This window comes from Pieris rapae, chromosome 12, assembly GCF_905147795.1.
Source record: "Pieris rapae chromosome 12, ilPieRapa1.1, whole genome shotgun sequence".
Taxonomy (NCBI): domain Eukaryota; kingdom Metazoa; phylum Arthropoda; class Insecta; order Lepidoptera; family Pieridae; genus Pieris; species Pieris rapae.
The window spans coordinates 5566245-5587174 of NC_059520.1; the positions used below are offsets into that span (position 1 = coordinate 5566245).

The window sequence follows — 20930 nt, forward strand, 5'->3', positions numbered from 1 at the left end:
ATTAACCAGTTATCACCAAAAATTAAAAAAAACCCTTTTTGTAGTATGGTATGTAAAGCCCATTAGCGAATCATTCATAAAATAATGAAATACGAAAGGCAATGAAATACGTACCTATTCCAAGTTATTGTAAAGAATAGCATTGGCGGAACGAGATCTCTTGAATGGAGTGAAAGTGCCTTTAGACACTTCCTGACACGTGGAAAGTGAACGTCGCTAGCGCAGTTACCAGCCCTGCCTAGGCAATATGCTAGATACTATCTATAAATGCAAGAAAGTAGGGTCAATGCCTTTATGACTAAAGACTTTATAATGAAGTATTACAATTATTTATTTTGCATGCGTATCATAAATTCAGTACCGTAAAAAAAAATTACATAATGAGATATATTGCAATAAAATATATCTACACGAATCCTTTTAATACGAAGCTTCTTTTAGCTATATACATAATATATATATATGCAGATGTCGCCTTCGTATCATAGCCCTTAAACTCTGTTACTTATAAATATTTCGAATAGGTTAGCTTATGTAGATGGAGTCTGCAATATTAGCTATACATGTTATCTCAAATCAGAAAAGGTTAAACAATTATCCAGGTTTTTCAGGGAAAAAATTAACCATACATACCCACACTTGTACACCATCACACTGCACATCACAAATTAGCTTAGTTAAATAAATGAAATCACAATTATTTCAATTCCCTTTTGTAAATATTTTTGTAGTAAAATATATTACGTATTCCATCTTTGGCTATATTTTCAGTGTATTTGTTTGTAATTATATATAATTTATGTTAGCTGTAGGATAACGAAATAAATAAATAAAAGAATCGGATTTATAGAACATAAACTGCTTAGTAACAGGACAACAATCCATGTTATACGATTACCAAGCTACGGCACGGATGCAGATGTAAAGTTGAATGACAATAAGAATTTCTTATATGTTAAGATCCTATTACCATTTCGCGACATCCCCAGCCATCCTTGTATGAGTGATGTTTTCCGGATATAGGACTTAAATATTGAGATGAATTCGCGTATGAATGAGTTACCGAATGTCGTTCACCTCCTGGGGTCGTGGACCGGCCGAGTTCCGACCAGCTGATCCCCGCGCGTCAGACCCTCGCATGACTAACAAATTGTTTCGTCTTATCACACCGTTACATGTTAATTTTGTCGTGATTTATGGAAACGGTGACGATATAGGATGTATTTTTCATAAATGTAATGCGATCTTAGTTTTCGGGATACGAGGCGACATGGCGATGAAGGCGCCTCTCTACTTAACAGTGACCAAAAGACGAACTAATTGATAAAACTCACGTTAAATTGTTTGTAAGTAATATTTATTAAGTAAGATAAATATTTGTTGATATTAAGAATACCTCACATAATAGTTTTAAAAAAGTAGTAATTTATCAAAGGCCGGAAACGCACACGCGAGCGCTATGGCATTGAGAGTGTCCATGGGTCAATTAAAATCAGGTAAGCCTCCTGCCTGTCTGCCCCCTGTTCTATAAAAAACAACCTTTAATAGAATAGCCAATTAAACATTTAGCTAATGGTATGACTATTCGACAAGAGGTGGCGCTACAATCCTATGACAGCAACGATTTCTTTACGCTTACACCTCTGAACAAACCACTTATTTGGACCACTAATTTGGTGTATGTTTAAAAATTACGTAATTTCAATAACCTCAAGTGGTTGGTTTAATTAAATTGGTTGATAGCAAATTATTATTTGAATCGTATTATTTGCTTAAAATTATATTAACCTCTTTGCATCAGACTATTTCCACATAATTAAAAAACAATAAATTGTCATTTTTTATTCTTTTTTATCCACTATACAAATGATGTATTGTGATTAAAGATTTTTTTCAAAATTGTAGTTATTTCTTTTGATATAAATAATTTTTAATCAAGATGGTTGCCGGGGATCATGGACCCGAAACAAGCTATGAGGAGCGCGCACAGCGGCGACTTCAAGTGGTCTACGCCAAACAAACAAACGAACGGCAAGTCTTTATGCAAGAGTTGAAAGAATTGCGCAAACGGAGGGACAAGAAAGTCTTAAAGATCATTAGAGACCTGATCGGTCCCAGGTGGTACCAAGCTTTAAGCGTACCCCAAAGAGAGGCTTTAGATTCTCTAGAATTTTCCATCTATCAAGATCTTCTCGAAGGAAAGCCAGTTCGCAGTGCCGACGTGATGAGACGTTTAGGCCTTTATCCACGGCCAAACGAAGGCGATCTCATGAATTGTCTTTACCTTGGTCGTAAGGATCCGAAAGAAACGCTAGCTCAACTTTTTTACGTGACCTATGGACATCCTATTGACGGCAAGCAGCTATCATATACCCTTAATGCAAGACTAATGCTTTCGGCCATACTTTACTTAGGGCTAAACAGTCTCTTAGAATTACTAAAGAAACGTTTTCAAGCGGATCCTGAAAAGAAGAAAAGTAAACAGAAGCCAAAACCTAAATCAAAACCTGAACTGAAATCGCCATACTTGCAAGATATGATTGCAGTCCTTTACTCGCCACCAAAAAGGAAACCTTTTAAGCCGAAACCTCTTCCCAATTTAGAAGATTTGAATGAGCCGTATGAGGAAGAACCTCCGATATTGAAACCACCTCCACCTCCTCCTCCACCACCGCCTCGAAAGAAGAAAATTCCACGTGCTTGTTGTGATAGAATGGCAGGAGTAATGAATATTGAACCACACTCATCTATAACCGCAGTGACAATGAAAACAGTAACACGAACGAGTCGACATCACAAGACACGTGGGGGATCAAAGTTCAGTGTGACTGAAGTAAAGAAAACCTACGGTATTAGTATGAGTAGACCAAAACGTGGTCGTGGCAGAAAGAAAGTTAACGCACCTAGTACCGGTATATGGAATTCTCAATACATGATCACTGGAGTGCACCAAATAAATGGGAAACCGGTGTTCGTGCTAGCAAACGTCACAATATTACCTGCTATGGGTGAACTTATACATGGTGGTTATCGTTATATCGGAGGAGAATGTATTAACATTAACAGCGGCATTAGAGGATGGCCACCACCGCCGAAGTCTCTGCCATGCGAATGTCTTCATAAATGGCAATCAGTAGCTATGGATTATGTCAAAAGTACTAAATGTCATTGCGGTCATCACTTCGACTACGGTAATGAAGGAGTATTCCCTCCAGAAGAATTACCATTTTTCCAAAAATCCACGCGTCACGCACCTTATAAATTTAATTATGAAACAATTTATGACTTAGACGAGAAACGTCTTCATGTCGAGAAAGAATTTAAACGAATTTGGGAAACTGACAGCGCTTTGTGTGTTCCCGATCCTAACACTATAGAAAAGAAAGAAAAGAAGAAGAAGAAAACCAAGAGATCTTCAGCCACATGTTTAGGACAGAGTCCTAAACCTGAAGATTATTTACGGTGTGCACTGCGGCAAATGAGAAAAATCAATATAGCGGCCAGATTGCCTGATATTCATCTCGTTCCAGAGTTAAAAGAATGGATGCGCTATAGAATCTTCGGTCCACACACAGCAGCAGACAAGAAGGAATATTTGCGTCAGAGTTCAATTTATTGGCAGATGTTTTTATCATTAGCAGCAAAGGGTTTCGGCCATGTTGACACACCTAGAGATCCATTATACGCAGGGCACACGACATGGGTACACAAACAGGCATTGAATGATAAGTTCCGTAAGTTTACTCAAAGGTACAAGTTACAACTGTTCAGATCACTGGCTAATGTTAATAATATGCTTTGGCCAACGATGAACCAAGCACAGTTTCCTGACAAAAAATTCCGTGAAATATTCTTTTCGTATTTGTTCAGTCGGATAGAAGATTTGCAGTTAATGCACCCGTACAGTTCTAAAGAGGCGATAGAACGTAAATTCAACTTGGCTAGAAAGCGATACATATGTTTGCCAGCCGGAATCGAACCAGAGGAGTGAAAATTTAGTGTAGAAGTAGTTCTCTCTCTCTCTCTTTGCAAGCTTTTATAGTAACAGATGAAAATTGTGTCAATTACAAATTTTTATAATTTGTCCAATAAACTGTTTTCCGTATATGCAGTCTTTCCATACTTAATAAATTGAACTTAAAACAATGACCTACATAAGTTTAGAATAATAATTTATCATTAGTGGAGTGGAAAATTAAAAAAATATATATATAATTCATAATTTAATGTGATAAGTAAAGATATAATTATATACCTATATAGGTATATTTACAAAAAAAATATGGCTTAAAAATAATTATGGAACAACCAAGTTGTTTCTATCGATTGCAAATCCAAACGGTTCTATATAATTTAATACATTTCCAAAATGTGAAATTTATTTTTCCTGTCTAATACACACATAATACTCATAGGTATTAAAAATATTTCTCTTCTATCCAATACCGACTACATTATTCATACTTATAATACAAGTCTTATAAAATCTATAACACATTAAATCTAGAGAATCGCAGTATACCCACTTCACTCTAGTTAGATTACGTATATACTGACGGGAGGCATAAAAACTAAAGCATGGTGACAGAATGACTTATTGCCTATTTTATTTGGGGGTATAGGATAGCTAAATAAAGTATCTGTCACTTAAATTTTATTTAGAAATACAAATATATAGTATATATTTTATTATAAAAACTATCCGTAGTTATGATAATGCAAGACATTGCCACTTAATCATAGAACCTTGAAGTGGCACCATGGAAGATTAATGAGAGATTATACCAGTATTTAATAGGGAAGCCCCCGTCAGTGCGTACATAGCCTTAGGGATTCATTGTCTTTGGTATCATTATAGAAATGTCACTTGAAACCAGAATTATACAGAATACTGATAAACGAAATTGAATTAAAGCATAACTCATTAAAACTAATGTAACAAAACAAAAATGGCAAAACAATTGTGATTAAAGATTTTTTAAATATAACAATATTCAATACAACATAATTAGAAATGCATTTAAATAAGTTTGTTCGTTCATTTGTGCATATTTTAGAATCTACCAATCGCTAAAAGGGAAAGTCATGTGAATCTTTGAAAATGCCCTAAACGAAGTAGCGACCTCTCTTACCATCTTAGGTAAACTATCGATTAAATTTGTATCATAAAACCATTTTATTTATTTGTTAATTTTATACTTAATGAAGCACTAACATTATAATGACTACTGATAATTAACAAATATATGTACTTATCGATAGCGAAAGAGGTCAAAAGCTTTGAAGTATTTCAATATTATACGTATACTAAATGTACGAGAAAAAATATAAATAAATTCTATTCGAAATTAAATTTACAGATGAAAAATTTACTTTTGAAAATGCAAAATACGGTGTACTATATAAGATTATATTTGAAGTTCTTGGTGTGAGTGCGGTGAGTGTGAGTTATTGTGTGTGTTGTGTGTGGGTGTGTGTGGCGCCCTCTGTTGTAAATGTACTAACGCCGACAAAAGGCGTGTGTTGGCCTCGTCTAGTGCGGCTATTCGATGCTCCTGCGCCTCTATTACCCTCTGTTTGTGAGATAGTGCGGCCGCCATTTTGCGCTGTTCCCTTCTTAGTTCTTCTTCTACGCAGATTAATCTATAATTGCAGATTAGTTTTATTTATTTATTATATAATACTTATATGAGGCAACAAATTAAATCTTGGTAATAATGCCCTTATATTGTTAAGTATTCTAAGTCGCAGCAGACCATATTATTTTGATATTTAAGTATTAGTATCCGATCCATTAAAATTCATAGAAAAAATAACCTTCGGAATATTGCCAAAAAGATTTATTTATCACCTCACTTTTAATATAAAAAACTAGTACAAATATAGTAGACTGCAACTTTCAAAATGTTTTTTGTTTTCATAAAATATTCTCACAGACGAACCATGTTCCATTTCCCGAATATAATGTAAAGGTAGAGGTACCTGGATATAATTGCCTTCATCTTGGCATCCGTGTGTTCCTGTCCAGACTCTGTGGGGCCTAATCGACCTCGTAACAGCTCAACGGAACATTTCAATCTCTCGATTTCACGTTCATACTGAAAAAAAAAGTATTCATTTACTTTTATATGTTAACAATTTCCAATAAAATCCACCATAATATGACATACGATATTAAACATTTTAGAGGCTAAGTTCAAATAATTGATCTGTGAATGAAAGACGTAAGAGTTATAAAAACAATACATAACATCTAATAGCTTATATTGTGTATATGAGAAGGGTGGTATGCTCACCTGTTCGATAGTCCTGTGATGTTTGCTGCGTCTCCGACCTGTTGTGCTATACAAGGTGTCATCCAACTCATCTGAACTATCTGTTAATTCCCTCGCTGACTCCAAGCTGAGCCGCCGTTGAAGCTTGTCCCTAACGGGCAGTTCCCTCTCACTCCGCACTGGAACCCTCTCACTTGCCTCGCTGGAGTGAGACTCCCGGCTGAACACTCGAGACGGCGACTCCCGTATTTCTCTTATGCCATAATATTCCTGCCTCTCCATATCTTCATTTAACCTGCTACCTGACAACTTTGCCCCTGAATACGCTCTATCCAAGGGATAGTTCGTCTCTTGAACTGAATTGTCATTCGCAAACTTTTCAGGCGAATTCTTCGCCTCCATGTTGTACAACGCTTTTTGGCTTCGCGATATTTGCAAACGATACATTTCTTTATTAACTTCTTCGACGTTCGAATCTGAACGGCTCATGGGATAACCAGAGTCTGTGGAAATATGATGAGGCTTGCTTTCGTAGAGGGACTCGCCTCGCTGACCGAAGTGCTTCAGATTCTGGTTTTGATTTGTGGAGTAAGAGAGCATAGGGTTTGTTCTGGGCATTCGCGTCTTACTTTTGCGCAGACTCGGCGAATTGCTGGACGATTCGTCGTCCCTTATCCTGGGCGAGTTGCTGTGGTTGCTCCTCTGATAGACGTCTTCAAAATTACAATTATCTCTGGCGAGTTTTCGGTGGGTATTGTTGCGATTCTGTTGGTCAAAGTTTCTACCATCGTCGATGAAGTTGGTAGAACCCTCTTCAGAGTTAGTCTCCGCGTTGTCGGTGCTCAAGCCCTCCTCATCGATCGATGAACTGGATGAGCCACATGGACATCGCTTGGAGTTTCTGTTCTCACTTTTTTTGGTTTCCTGTGACTGTCGGTTGTCCTCCATATTGTAGACGGGGTTAGTGAACACTAATGGAGCTACTTTTGAACTTGAATTTTTACTATTTTGTACATTATCAGCCGTGGTGAAATTCTGTATCCCATATTTTTGGATGTCATACTCAATTTTTTGCTGCACTGGGCTCTTTGGGTAGAACTTCTCGTTCTTACTATCGTAATACTGTTTATCTCTCTGTTTTTGGTAGTTTATCTGCGAAAACCGGCTCAACGGCTGACCGCCGTTTTCATAGGGCTGATGGTGATGTGTGGTGTTTTCGATGGGACTGGAGCTTTGACTGTACGTTGCGATGCTTTGGTAACCGGAGCTGGCGACATTTGACAAACCACTGATAGACACGTTAGAACCGTTATTCGTATAAGAATGTTTGCTTCCGTTGACAATATTATTATTAGATTTGGATTGTGCTATATTTTTCTTGTTCATAACTTTTTCGTCGACAATATCAGAATCGTCCGCATACTTCAGAAGGTCTGATAACTCGTCTAGTGTTGCTGTCTCTTTCATAATATTCTGCATCTCATTAGCGCAATAATTATGATTGATGCTGTCGCCACTCGGTGATCGTTCCGTACTATAATTAGAGTTGTAATGCTGTTGGTTGAAATTGTTTGGCTTGTATCTGTCTTGATACCGTCTTTCTAAACTTTCGTTTAAGCCGTTGCTGATGCCTTTGGGGAACTGGTCTGAGCCGAAGCCGATTTGTACCACTTTTAGATTAACGCAATGTTCCTGGTTGTTATATTGGGAACTGTATCTGTCAGGATTTACGTTTTGGTTAGGGCTTGAACCGTAACCATTTCGTGGTAGTGTGGCCGATCGTAGATTAAAACTGGGCGATTTGGTGACAGTTACAAAAGATCCTTTGTACTTTGATTCTTCCGCGTTCGATTTCGATGGACTTATATTGAACTGAACGCCATTTTTATTCATAATTGGGGAACTGTGTGCAAAGTTGTTAAGTGGACCATTTGATACAACGGTCTCGGTGCTCTGTTTCGTTGGAGTATTGCAAGTGGGATCATTGAACCTGAAAATATAATGTTAATTAATTAGCACAAGACGAAATTTCCATTAAACTAAGAAGCTTACAAGAACTAAATTCTTCTAAATATACACTAACTTATATTTTTAAAATATTTCGCATTTCTAATAAAAATATTTTTTTAATGAAATATAAATATAATCTCGATAATTTCACCTAAACCAAAGTAAAAACGGGTTTATTGCGTGCTAGTTCGTATGTTTGGTAATGTGGATCCCAAAATCGTTTTAATTTTCTTACAAATGCTGCATAGTACTTTATTATTTACTAGATATTCTCACCTAAAGATATTATCAGCCACTTGGGTCGTTGGTCCAATGTCGTTGTTCGCCAACTTCTTGCTGAGCTCATCCAATATGTCATTCAGTGGGTCAAGCTCCTGGAAAGGGCACAAATTATACATATATACAACAATAATTGAATTCGAGAACAGAAGCAAAACTTCATTTGAATAACTCAAAATATCGTAAAGCCTAGGAAATGCCTTAGAATGGACTTAATTAATGTTTGAGAATTTACCGAAGTAAATATATATTCTAAGTTAAGATTCAAGAAATCCGAAAAAATAATGATGTATAGGCAGTATTGAGAGTTCAGAAGGGTGTTTAAACGATGATAACAATTAATCATAATGGTTTTACTTAAAAATATGATTTAAGTATCAAGTTAGAAATATTAATAATTATCATGAATAGTTAAAACGCATTTTAACTTATTAACATAAATTTAAAAACTAAAGATAAACCCAGCAGTCAAGTGCCCGGATTTTTTATAATTTAACATGAAAGCATGACGGTTTGACAGTCAAAAAGGATTATCTGTCTTAAATACTATTTTTATTGCAAATTAGTCAGGGGGAATGGAGCAAGATATGCAACACCAATGCAACCTCCAGTAATGAAGAACATTTAAAGAAGGAGATTATAAGTTATATAATAACATATAAATAGTTTTTTTAATCCAGTGGATAAAATAGTAAAACTTAATTTTTTGGAAATAAGTTTACGACAAAGAATTTGAAAACTAAAACGTAGTTTTAGGCGGGTTACATACCTGTGTTCTCCCAGTTGGTAATTTAGGTAGGCTATCAACCAGCAACCCATGTAGCGTCGCCAACTGCTTTCCAAGATCAACATGGGGCGCCCATTCAGGATCAGCTTCTACTGACGCTATATTCTCACACCCAGACCCTTGTGATGTTGACGAGTTCCGTTTACTGTCTTGAGGTTGATGTTGTTGCAGCTGTTGTTGTTGCTGCTGATTTTGTTGTTCTTGAGGTCGAGTCTATAAAAATATAGTATTCGCGTATACTTAATCGATAAAATAAAAACGAATTTATGGTAAAATTATACCGTACGTATATCCGATCTATATAAATATGTATATAAAGTTTTTGATTACGTTTGTTATATAAAAATTACTACACTTATTTGATAAATTGGTATCGATAGAGAAAGCCATAGAACATAATGTTGGTAATGGTAATGTTATGAATTTGTGAGTGGCATACATCAAAGACAAAAATAAAAATAGTAGTTTGTATGTATGTACTGTATTTTATGTAGTCAAAGAACTGTTTTAACTATAAAAAAATACTTACAGATATAGCTCTCAAGAACGCCTTCATATTGGGCGCCTCTTGTTCTAAGAAATCATTGAGGAACTCCATAAAAGCTTCCTTTCCCTGGAACCGAGTGAAATTCGCGAGGGTCTGCAGAGTTTTTGCGACCAACGTCAGGTTGCGTGCCGCACGCTCGTTCGGGTATTCTAAATTTGAACAACAATTTATATTATTCTAATTATTATTGTTTTGTTTATTATTAAAGACCTGTTTATTTCTTATATTTGTCTATGTCTACTTTTTTGGAGTAGGCCATTGATATGATTATTTTATGCAATCGCAAGTATACCTTGTAAAGGTTTATAATTTTAATTTTTATTCTTTTAATTAGACTAACCATGAGTAATTCCAAAAAGACTGGGAGACAGTATGGCCGGGCACAAAAATCTTAAAAATATAGATGCACTGATGAGATTGTCTGATATATCTTCTCTGCCCATCGCAATTAGCCTGAAATTAAAAAAAAATACACTTAAAAACAGAAAACAATTTTTGAAATCGTGCAGTTCCGGTACATAAAAGGCACCTAACAAAAATTAATAACATTTTAAAATACCCAAATTAATTCAAGAACAATTGATTATTGGTTCTAATTTTAACTAACAAACAAAATACTTTTTCTATATACTATTTATATTATTTAAAGGTGTTTGTAAAAGTTTCACCAATAATTCTTTCACCGGAAATGAAACGTCATTCGATATTACGTCAATCACGACTCATGTGCGTTAACCACTACGCAACTAACTCGCACCTCTCTCTAAATGTGGCGAAGCAGTCCCGCAATGGAGGTGGAAAGCGTGGTGCAGAGTCTGCGATAGCTCGCCAGGCCAACGTGACTGTGTCCCTTAGCGCCGATTGCTGTCTTCTTAGGGCTGCGTTGCTGCCCGCCCTTTGAGGGTCTACTTCGCAGTCTACCGCACTGGGACCCGCTGCCGTGCACACTGCTTCGCCTAGTGTGTCCTGAAAGGTTAATAACATGCATTTATTATCATGTTCATTTAAATTAATTCCTTATCACAAGGGATTTTGTAACGGTAAATAAACTTACTTTATTGTGTTTTAATTAATAACTAAATTGCTTTTATAAATACTATTTTAATTTTTTATATAACAAGAGTAACTTGTATGCTGTAATATGAAAAAAATGTTTGAATACAGTCATTTGCAATCAAATCATACTCAGCCACACGAACATAGTGTCAAAACATAAGAACAGAATAGAACCTTAGTTTAAGTTATTCACTAGTATTGTAGAAAAATCAATATAAGATTACTCATAAGCCATATTTATTGTACCTATAGGCCACACTCTTTGTCAGAGCAAGATTTAATGTAGAAAATAAATCATGCTCTGACGCCTTAAATAATATAATTAAAAGTATTTTTGTTTGTACGATTAATGTACTTTAATCACCTGTAAGTACTGATCGCCCACGAGCTTCAAGTAAGCTTCCATGCTCTTGGTAGCAAGGGAATTACCCCTGAATGTCAGTGAGTGGTCTCCTGTCCTCCGGACATCTAACGCAACAACATCAGCTAAATATCTTGGCGCCAAGCCAGCTCCAGCCATACAAAGAACAAGGGCACAACCGATGTCTTCTTTCGCTTTTACACCTGAAGGAGATTGACTGATTGAGTATTATATTAATAACTAGGTAACCAATTAACCCATATCTAACTGCAAAAACCTTTTTAAACAATAATCATAATTTTTTCAATGTCAATGACATGAAGTATGACAATGCAATGGTAAAGTTAGCTGCGATTGATTGATATCATATAAATAACAATTGATTTTTTCTAAAAATTCTAAATACCGAATATAGCACTTATTTATTCTAAGCTTTTTTATGTAGAGCGGGAAGAATTGTCTAGGAGTTCGAAACCATAATGTCGTGACAATCGTATATGTATAAAAAATCATTAGGCACAAAGACATTTCTTTTAACACAAAGTTTTAAAAATAGTCGCAGTATTTGCTTCAGATGTAGAATATATTTTTTGTAATTATTGTGTCGAACCTTGATAAACAAAATTATTTTGTCCCCGCCACAACAATGAAATTCTGAGACAATAGTTAATGACAAGTTTTCCGGCTAGTTGACCATGTCATAATTCCATTGTGTTGTTTACGTAATCTGCCAAAATATGTACCCCATAATAAATGGTAGAATACGTTTAGAAATTATTATATTTATTTATATTTTTCTTCCAAATATTGCTTAAATTAAAAACGTTAAGAACGAATAAATATAGTCATTCGGACTGAATAATCAGAATATTATTAACATCTTTTATTCGTCCTATACCGTCTTAGACTGAATTAAAAAAACTATGCTTATTTCGATAAAACTACATATATTTCAAAATAATATAAGTTCAGTGTGTTAAAGGTTGCCCTTCATTTAATTCAGAATCATTTAAATTAGTATAAAATTGTCAAAATCAACTCACCAATAACAGGCTCAAGGTACTCGCATAGTCGCCTATAATTCCTCTTAAGGTAATCCAAGAAGCGTGCATAACAGTCCAACGGCAGTACATCTACACACTGGTAACGGCATTTTATACGTAAAGCGGGTATAGGCGCAGGTGTCCGCCCGGGGGATTGAGGCTTATCGCCTTCACTCACTGGGTACCATCGCTCATTGAGGTAACGAGATGATACGTCGTCAACTGGTATTCGTACTGTGCCTGGAAAAAATTAAGGTTTTATTAATTTGGATATTAAAGTTAAGTAAAGTAGTATAACTTTAAGCAGTAAGTTGTGCTAAAATCCTTTATTTTTTTAACGGATTGAACACAGCTTATCCGGAGCTGGATATATTCGATAGTGGGCTGATCGGTTTTAGAGAAAGCATTGTTAGGTACCTTTCTCGAACCTAATTCGCTGTTTTGCTCATGTATTTTTTTCTGCTTTAAGTACCAAAAATTCTCGGTAATTTTATTTTATTGTGTATTTGTCTTATCTTGTAGATGGTTTTAATTGTATTTTTTTTATTCCTTTTTTTGCAAAACTTATGAACATATATTGTCATTATATATTAGATAGAAGATTTTATAAAATTATCAATAGATTTCGTAATATGTATGTTGCAGACTTAATAAATAAATAAATACCCACCAACAAGTGCATGTTTGTCCCGCTTGCGAGAGCGTCGCTCGGGTTCTCGGTATACGTTAACGTGTATCGCCCGTACGGCTGGTAACGCGCTAAACTCGTACACTTCACCCCAAAAACACAGCTCTGATTTTAATTTTGAGGAAGACCTGAAATTAACAAAGTTAATGTCAGAAATGAACTACCACGTCTCCTGTGTCATCAAATGTAAAAGATTATAAGTCTTATAAACGCTTTTTTATTTTGTACTTATTGTAACCACTAAGGAAGTAAATATGAGGTATATTTCTTAACTTCTATCAGTATTATAGTAAATATTAAAAAAAAATATACCATTTCGATAAATACACAATGGATGCACAATCAAGATACCTGATAGTGTGATCTGACCTTGTGAAAAGTATCATTGAACATTGATATATTATAAGACAACAGCGATTTATATTTACTTGAAAAATACAATAATTAGAACAATAAAATCTCATTTCACTTCTATGTATAATGTATACTCAGATGTTATAAGTTAATATAATAAATTATCTCTTTAAAACACATTTACTATTAAATTTGACAAACCTTGCATATAAAGTATCATCCAGTAAAATTTCACAATAGTACCGCTTCTTAGGTGGGATAGCTTTAGCCTCTAGCAGCCACAATTTCACTGTTCTTTCACACCGCCTCGTCCGAATCTCGTCTGGACGAGCTGCTTGTCGTAAACTGAAACATTTCCATTACATTCATAAGTTACTAGTGAAATGTTGAATTAGGCCCTAAGCATAAATATATATAACAAACGTCGTTTTGCCATGTATATCATTTATGGTTATTGTGCCTCACTCGACATAGATAGGTATAGTGTGTCGCGGACTTTTTTGTAGGTATTTATAAGATCTACAGTTACTTAGAACATTTTATGGTTCTATCTTTAATAGTTTAGGCAGGGTACTCAAAATAAGTAACTTTTTTGGTTGATTTTTTACACCTTGTGTCCGAAAAACCCTATTATCTTACGGAACCCTATTTTTGTTCAAAATTAAATATAGCCTATATTACTCGTGGATAATGTAGCTTTCGAATGGTGAAAGAATTTTTAAAATCGGTCCAGTAGTTTATGAGCCTATTCAATTCATACAAACAAACAAAAAATCAAACCTTTCCTCTTTATAATATTAGTATAGAGTATAGATTAAATAATCGTAAACTTTGTTCTACGTAAATATAAAGACAAATTCAAAAGCACCATATTTTCTTTTATATTATTGGATGTTTTCATGTTGGGTATAACGAATAGGTATGTATTAACTTCAAACTGAGAATTTACTTCGTTTTATGTTGTGTAAGTGATCTACCTTTCTCTGAACATCTTAAAAGAAAAATACCTATATATCCATCTGTCTCTTTCCTTTCGTGAGGCACAAGCGAAGTACCGTGGCGCGCGATTCTCCGCACTCAACGCGAAACAATGTGGTCGGCCCAGTACCGATGAATGTAGTGCCCGAATTTCAACCTGTAATATTTAAATTATAGCCAACAATGAAAGGAAATTACAAATATGCATATTAACTATAATAGCGAAACTGAAGCAGACATAAGTCTCCATTGCCTACGTGGTCAATTCAGTATCAAACGTTTATTTTATTTTTATATTAATTCAGGTTAAACGAGTATAAACTAAGAATTTATAGTCCGTTTTAATAGTTATCTATACTAGAGTCAGTAAAAGGCTCGTTAGTTATATATAACTCTTACTTTCGCGAGGCGCGTAACAGACAATTCGTGAACTAGTCTATTGTAACTAATATTATGTATCTTGTTTTTTATATAAAAATTTAGAGAGACAGAAAAAGTCCCTGGACACAATGGCAGAGGAGTACAGTATAAATTAAAAAATATATTTCTGATACTTATGATGGTATTTAGTATTAAACACACAACTAATTATAAAAATTCGCACTCAAATATTCTTTACTATAGTTAAGTAGATGTGATTCATATTAATTCTTAATTCATATTAAGAAATCGAATTTACATACAATGTTGTAGACATGCAATTCGGGGTGAAAAAAGCTAAACAAATAATTTAATTCGGTGACTCACAGGAGACTGTATGTTAGATTAGCTTCCAATTTGCATTTTTTCTATTACACCATTTATTTTTTATCTATTACAATACATTACATTATGTAATTATTTTTTGTTATCTAGAAACTGGCTACAGGTACAACCTCTAGCTGTATTGTGATAGTTAGTATATCGTAATAATTAAGTAGTTACTAAACTAAATGAACAAAAAATTCAAACCTGTAAAGTTAATCAATCCGATCTCAGTAAGAAGATGAAAAAGCGGAGTCAGGTAATAATAACAAGATAAACATTTATAAGGCTAAGTTTTATATACAATTTTTTTGTTTATTTGAAAGTCAAACTTAATATAGTAACTATATAACACAGCATAGTGAAAAAAAATATATAATTCAAAAACATGAAAAAAATTCATAAAATTTACCTGATTTGGGGGTCCCAAATCCATCGTAGAAACTGCGGGAGAATGTGCTGACAACAAACTCTCATGCGATCTGAAACAGCAAAATATTTATTTTAATTTTGAATTATTCCTAATCTAGTTAAACATAAAATTAATTGCATGTCCTGGCTTTCTCGTGCAGTTTAGTTATGAAATTTGTTTCAAAATCCTCCTACACCACCCGTAAAGTTTAATGAGTCACATTACAACATTGCTACTTTCGTCGCCAGATATTACAGAAACTTTCCATAATATATATATAAAGTGTCGTGAAAAAACTTCGCTCAGTTATTTTAGTAGATAACATATTGAGTTTGATTTATTACTTAGGATATTTATTTTAAGAGACTTTATTAACCATGCATTCTTTAAATGCTATCCCCATTTAAAAACTAACCTAACACTGGTTTAAATTAAATACTCGAAAACCTCTCAATTTACAACAACGTAAATAAAATACCACAGAAAATTATGAAGTAGTACAAGATGGTTTTGTTGTAACAAAAAAATAACTATATAATATATACATATATGAGCAATATACAGACACGCGAACTCGTCCTCCCATCTGTCAAAATGCAATAACGAATGACAAATAGAAAGCGCACTTAGTCTTGTTTCTAAAACTCAACGTATGGCACGTAATACGCTATCACTACGAAGTACTGGACATGACAATATGTTTAGTGTAGTAGTAGGTAATAAAAGCTCTAATGAATAGCCTAACGAGGCGCGGCAACACACCTTAATGAAGTTACGACACCTAATAATATGGTGCGGTCACGACACACTCTAATTACTACTGTATTGTTCATGCAAATACTACATTAATTCCATGAATGTTTGACTAATTTTAAAAGTAAACTTTCACTAACCGAAGTTTTTGTATTTTTTAGGCGCAAACGTTACAACTTAAATAATAATAAATCAGTCTGAAACTAAGGTTGTGTGTGTTTTAGTCTTAAGATCTTTTGTTTTAAAACTAGGTTTAAAATAAATTTATAATTATTGGAGATTGGAATACATTCATTCGTCATAATATATTATATATTAAATTATTCAATCGCCAAATATTTCAATACCTGTACTAGATACATCATAGTTAAAGAATATAAGAAATCAAAACAAGAGACATTCTCAGAGAAGTAATCAGTTGGACCTGAGAGAAACTTCCTGGACGAACTAACACGATTTTACATTAACTCAACTAATACTACTAATCCATAGGGGAAATAATGTTATATAAATTTATTCGCATACATCTTTTGTAATTTGAATAAAATCAGTTTATGTCGTGTTCACTAAACAGTGTGTATTATAAGCCTTAATCAATCCAGTCGCAATTATAATTTACACAAACAATTACGTAATCAGTTACATATAAATAAATTGTTTTTATCTTTAAGTGAACAGCAAAATAATTTTTAGATAATATAAATAACAGTTATTACACAATTTATTTTTCACTTATCAGGTTTTTCAAACCTAATTAATTAAATCAGTACCTAGTTGGGTCTGATTATATTTTGAAGAGGAAAGAGAGTTTTAAAAATGTTTATTTAACACCATCAATACAGGTCTAAAATTACATTTGACAGGAGAAGTGTTCAAGAGTGGAGCTGTGCGTGGCGTAGTGAACATTCATAATTTAAATTATTACTCATTTCGACAAAACGCTTTACCATGATATTTTTTGATTATTAATTCCTGTTTATTTAATCTTAATACATTATCGTATTTTAATGTATGTAACTATTAGTTTACCTTGATGTCCGTAATGCATGCGTGGCTGGGTGAGTCGGCACTGCCGACACCCGGTCCTTTGGCGGCTCTAACTTAATTGCTGATTTGGTTCGCTTGAGGGGGTTACTTCGAAAAGATCGCTTTGAGAAAAAGAACGAAGCTAGCCGCGATGGACTGTGCTGCGTTTGACCACCGGGGATCGGAGTACTTGGAGCTGACCCACGTCGACATGCTTTTTCATACGATGTATCTGTGAACAAAGAAGTAAAATATTAATTTAAGGGATACTTATATATAACTATGTAATATCATGTGTTTTAAAATTCCTTTAATAACTCTTTTATTTACTTTATAACGTATAATTTTTTTTACGTAAAAACCATTGTTTTTTAAATGTTGACATTAATAAAAGATTAACTACTGCCAATTTTTAAAAAATGCCTTAAAGTTTTAATATACATAGATAGATGACTTTGACTTTGAAATTTACCGGCTACTTATACCATTAATATTCAATAACAATAAGTATACAAGGCAGATAGAAACTGCAAATAATGTTATGTAGACATTCACAATTCACCAGAATGTCAAATGTATCACCGTGGTAAGAAAGAAATGAAAGTTTCTTCTACCAGAGTAACACTGAAATAATTGAATTACATACAAATGTAGAGAATTTCACAAACGAATCCATCGTAATTAAAATACATCCACGTAAACAGCACCTAAATAAATAAGCTTCGTTCAATATTTACATAAGACGTTTCTTACCTAAACAGGAGAGCGAATGAAGGAAGAACCGCATATTTAACACAATTGAAACAGATTTACAAAGACGCTCGATTCAAGTGGCATTGAAAACAGCAATAATGCAATGAATTTATATATTAAGGTTGGTACACACGAAATTCAATTACTGCAAAAATAATTTCAAATATTTTTTTTATAATAAACAGCAGTACATTTCACCATCTGCTTACTACGTCGTTTCTTTACTACAATCTTAACTGATATGAGTCATTTAATTGATAATATCAAATGAGATAATGAATCGCGTCATAAACTTAATCCCAAAATATTTCCTGTATATACACAATATATATACTTGATGCATTGGTTATTTTACACTCTAATCTCCCTCATCGTTGAACTTTTATCTAACACAACAAAATATTTTGCTCTTATAATATTAATAACTTTTGTGATAATAATATACAAATGCGGCAACATAATTATTTAACTTTGTTCTTATCGTTTCAAAGCACGCCCAACTGAGGTTTGCATAAGATAATTGTAATAAATGTTTCTGTTCTTATCGTATGTACAATACACTAATAGTATCGTATTACGAAAGCTATGCAATCAAAACATTGCCGACGCAGCGATACAAGCGCATGGTTTCCGCAGGATGTAGCGCGCACGACGCCCGTGACCGCTACAACACGCTTGTTATTTCAATTGTTTTATAAAAAAGAATAAATGTATTAGAAACGGTAAGGTCCGCTTGCACACAATATACAAAATATCACACATTATCTCACATTTAATCAAGAATCTATACAACCACGAGGAACATTTAAAAGTATACATTACTTTAAACTAGGCCAGGCTATTGATATTTATAAACCCATAAGATTACAAAAATGGTTTCAACATAATTCTAATAACAAGTCAACGACCACGATGTGAACAAGCACATGTTTACAAGCCATTACCGTTATTGCATCGATGTCTTATAGTCACAATCCACTTATATATACCATCTTCATTAATCTACAAACAGTAAGTTACCCTACATATATAAGGAAACATCATTCTAGTAAGCGACATTAATGCACACAAAAAGTTTAGTTAACATTGCAGTAAATTAAAAAACTTATGACTAATAAAATAAGTGGAGCAAATAAATTAAATACAAAAACTGTTCTCTACAAAATAAATAATTAATTATATCTATAAAATCTTTTATTTATAACATTTTATATTCTAACATAATTATATATTAATTGTAAAGTAGTTGGCGGTCTTTAATTAATGGGATTTTAAAATTTTGAAGCATACCATTTCAAAGGAACTACGGTAAGCTTTGGTTCTTGGCAAGTCATTATATTTTTTCTAAAGAAATGCGTTCAGATGAGTGAATATAAAAAGAAAGTGGGCGGAAAGATGCTTGATAGAGCTTAAGTCGAGGAAACGTTGGAATTTAAAGAACAAGAAATATTAATTTTGACCTTCGTATTAAATTTATTATAAAATCTAAGTGTAGGAATTGTATTATCCATGTAGTGCATAAATATTATATCATAAAGTTATCTACTTTAAACGCCTATTTTTATCATGGAAGTTCCATAGCCATCAACAAAACTCCACAAAGTTTTTAGTAGACTAGCCGTTATTTTGCAATTTTCATATTATTTTGTAGAAAAACTGCGAGTTTTTACTCTAATAAATATGTTGAGGGGATTCCCTTGTGGCTCCAATGAGGCATTGGCACATTTTTTTATAGGCCAGTATATGATCAGCCTTTGGTGTTTCTTCACAAAAATATTCATTTGAAATCAAGGCCAACCTTTTCAATTTCTATATTTAAACGTATAAGTTTTCTATATATATATAAGTTTTTTCACTTTTCACGTAACTGTTACTCAGTTGGGGGTTTCTGGGGATTCCGCGAATTTATACCATAACAAAAAAATCACATCGAGTCTATATAAGTATACATATATATTTTTAGTTTGTAATTGTATATTAATATAAGTATACATATATATATATATATATATATTAAGCTTACATACGTTTTTAAAATTATGACAAAATGAGGCTTGCTAAGTGTCTTGATTTTTTTTATAGAACAAGGGGCAAACGGGCAGGAGGCTCACCTGATGTTAAGTGATACCGCGGCCCAAGGATACTCTAAATAAACTATGAATCACATAACACAGAAGCGGTTAAATCCAGCTGTAGCAAATTGCCTTATTTATTTTTTTACATTTATACACCATTTCAAACATTTCGATTAGGTACAAACAACATTTCATAAACACAAAGCGGTTAGGAAACTTATTCAAGTGTTACGATCTCAATTATGAGTACCTTAAGTTTCACCCTCGAGGTGAGTGACCAATACGCTTCCACGTTAGTTTGGCAAGTGAGTCACTGCATAATTACTGCAAGTCTGGACTACGAGGAATCAGACAGTCTTCGACGTAAACGATTTAGGTCTTATTTAATTGTAGACTTCCAAGAAATAAATACATTCGTAAATAATAAATAATTCATAAATATTTTCGACCAATAGACGTCTAATGGCGGCATTTATAGTGCTTAAAAATCTGCACTAATAACATACCTTACTTAAACTTGAAACCTCGTTTTGATAACAAAATTAATAAACGCCCACGAGGAAGTACTAATTGAGCTCAACTTATAATAAAATGTTAAAGGGCTAATCCATTAAAATACTAAATTTAATTAATTACTTAACTTAGTGAATAGTAGTAGTAGAATAGATACCTACTGTTAAAGTAGATAACCTATCTTCTTTCACAGTACCCATAAGGGTTATTATTGAGGGATATTCAGACCACTTTCTCAAAGGTTAACTTTCAATAATGTAAATTTAGTACATAATA

The 20930-nt window shown here is 33.6% G+C and overlaps 2 protein-coding genes across 14 annotated transcripts in view; one reads left to right on the forward strand and one right to left on the reverse strand.

Annotated features, from left to right (window-relative positions):
- Nucleotides 1-1845: 1845 nt before the first annotated feature.
- Nucleotides 1846-4043, forward strand: LOC111004398. Its single transcript, XM_022275420.2, has one exon. The coding sequence runs from the start codon at nucleotides 1940-1942 to the stop codon at nucleotides 3989-3991; it is 2052 nt and encodes a 683-aa protein (XP_022131112.2). The 5' UTR covers nucleotides 1846-1939; the 3' UTR covers nucleotides 3992-4043.
- A 167-nt stretch (nucleotides 4044-4210) lies between these two features.
- Nucleotides 4211-20930, reverse strand: part of LOC111004116 (ras GTPase-activating protein raskol) — a 117112-nt gene continuing 100392 nt past the window's right edge. For all 13 annotated transcript variants that reach the window (XM_022275028.2, XM_022274977.2, XM_022274994.2 and 10 more), the window contains 15 exons: nucleotides 17317-17545; nucleotides 15535-15604; nucleotides 14408-14535; nucleotides 13602-13745; nucleotides 13029-13174; nucleotides 12359-12598; nucleotides 11319-11518; nucleotides 10656-10864; nucleotides 10239-10351; nucleotides 9881-10047; nucleotides 9334-9564; nucleotides 8562-8659; nucleotides 6297-8265; nucleotides 5983-6098; nucleotides 4211-5643 (listed from right to left, as the gene is read on the reverse strand). In XM_022275028.2, the coding sequence (XP_022130720.2) occupies nucleotides 5409-5643; nucleotides 5983-6098; nucleotides 6297-8265; nucleotides 8562-8659; nucleotides 9334-9564; nucleotides 9881-10047; nucleotides 10239-10351; nucleotides 10656-10864; nucleotides 11319-11518; nucleotides 12359-12598; nucleotides 13029-13174; nucleotides 13602-13745; nucleotides 14408-14535; nucleotides 15535-15604; nucleotides 17317-17545 (4295 nt within the window). In that variant the 3' untranslated portion in view covers nucleotides 4211-5408. The remainder of the gene's footprint in view (nucleotides 5644-5982; nucleotides 6099-6296; nucleotides 8266-8561; nucleotides 8660-9333; nucleotides 9565-9880; nucleotides 10048-10238; nucleotides 10352-10655; nucleotides 10865-11318; nucleotides 11519-12358; nucleotides 12599-13028; nucleotides 13175-13601; nucleotides 13746-14407; nucleotides 14536-15534; nucleotides 15605-17316; nucleotides 17546-20930) is intronic.

Excerpts from the sequence above, each read along its gene's own strand:
- LOC111004398 (XM_022275420.2), top strand. The coding sequence starts at position 1,940 with ATGGTTGCCGGGGATCATGGACCCGAAACAAGCTATGAGGAGCGCGCA.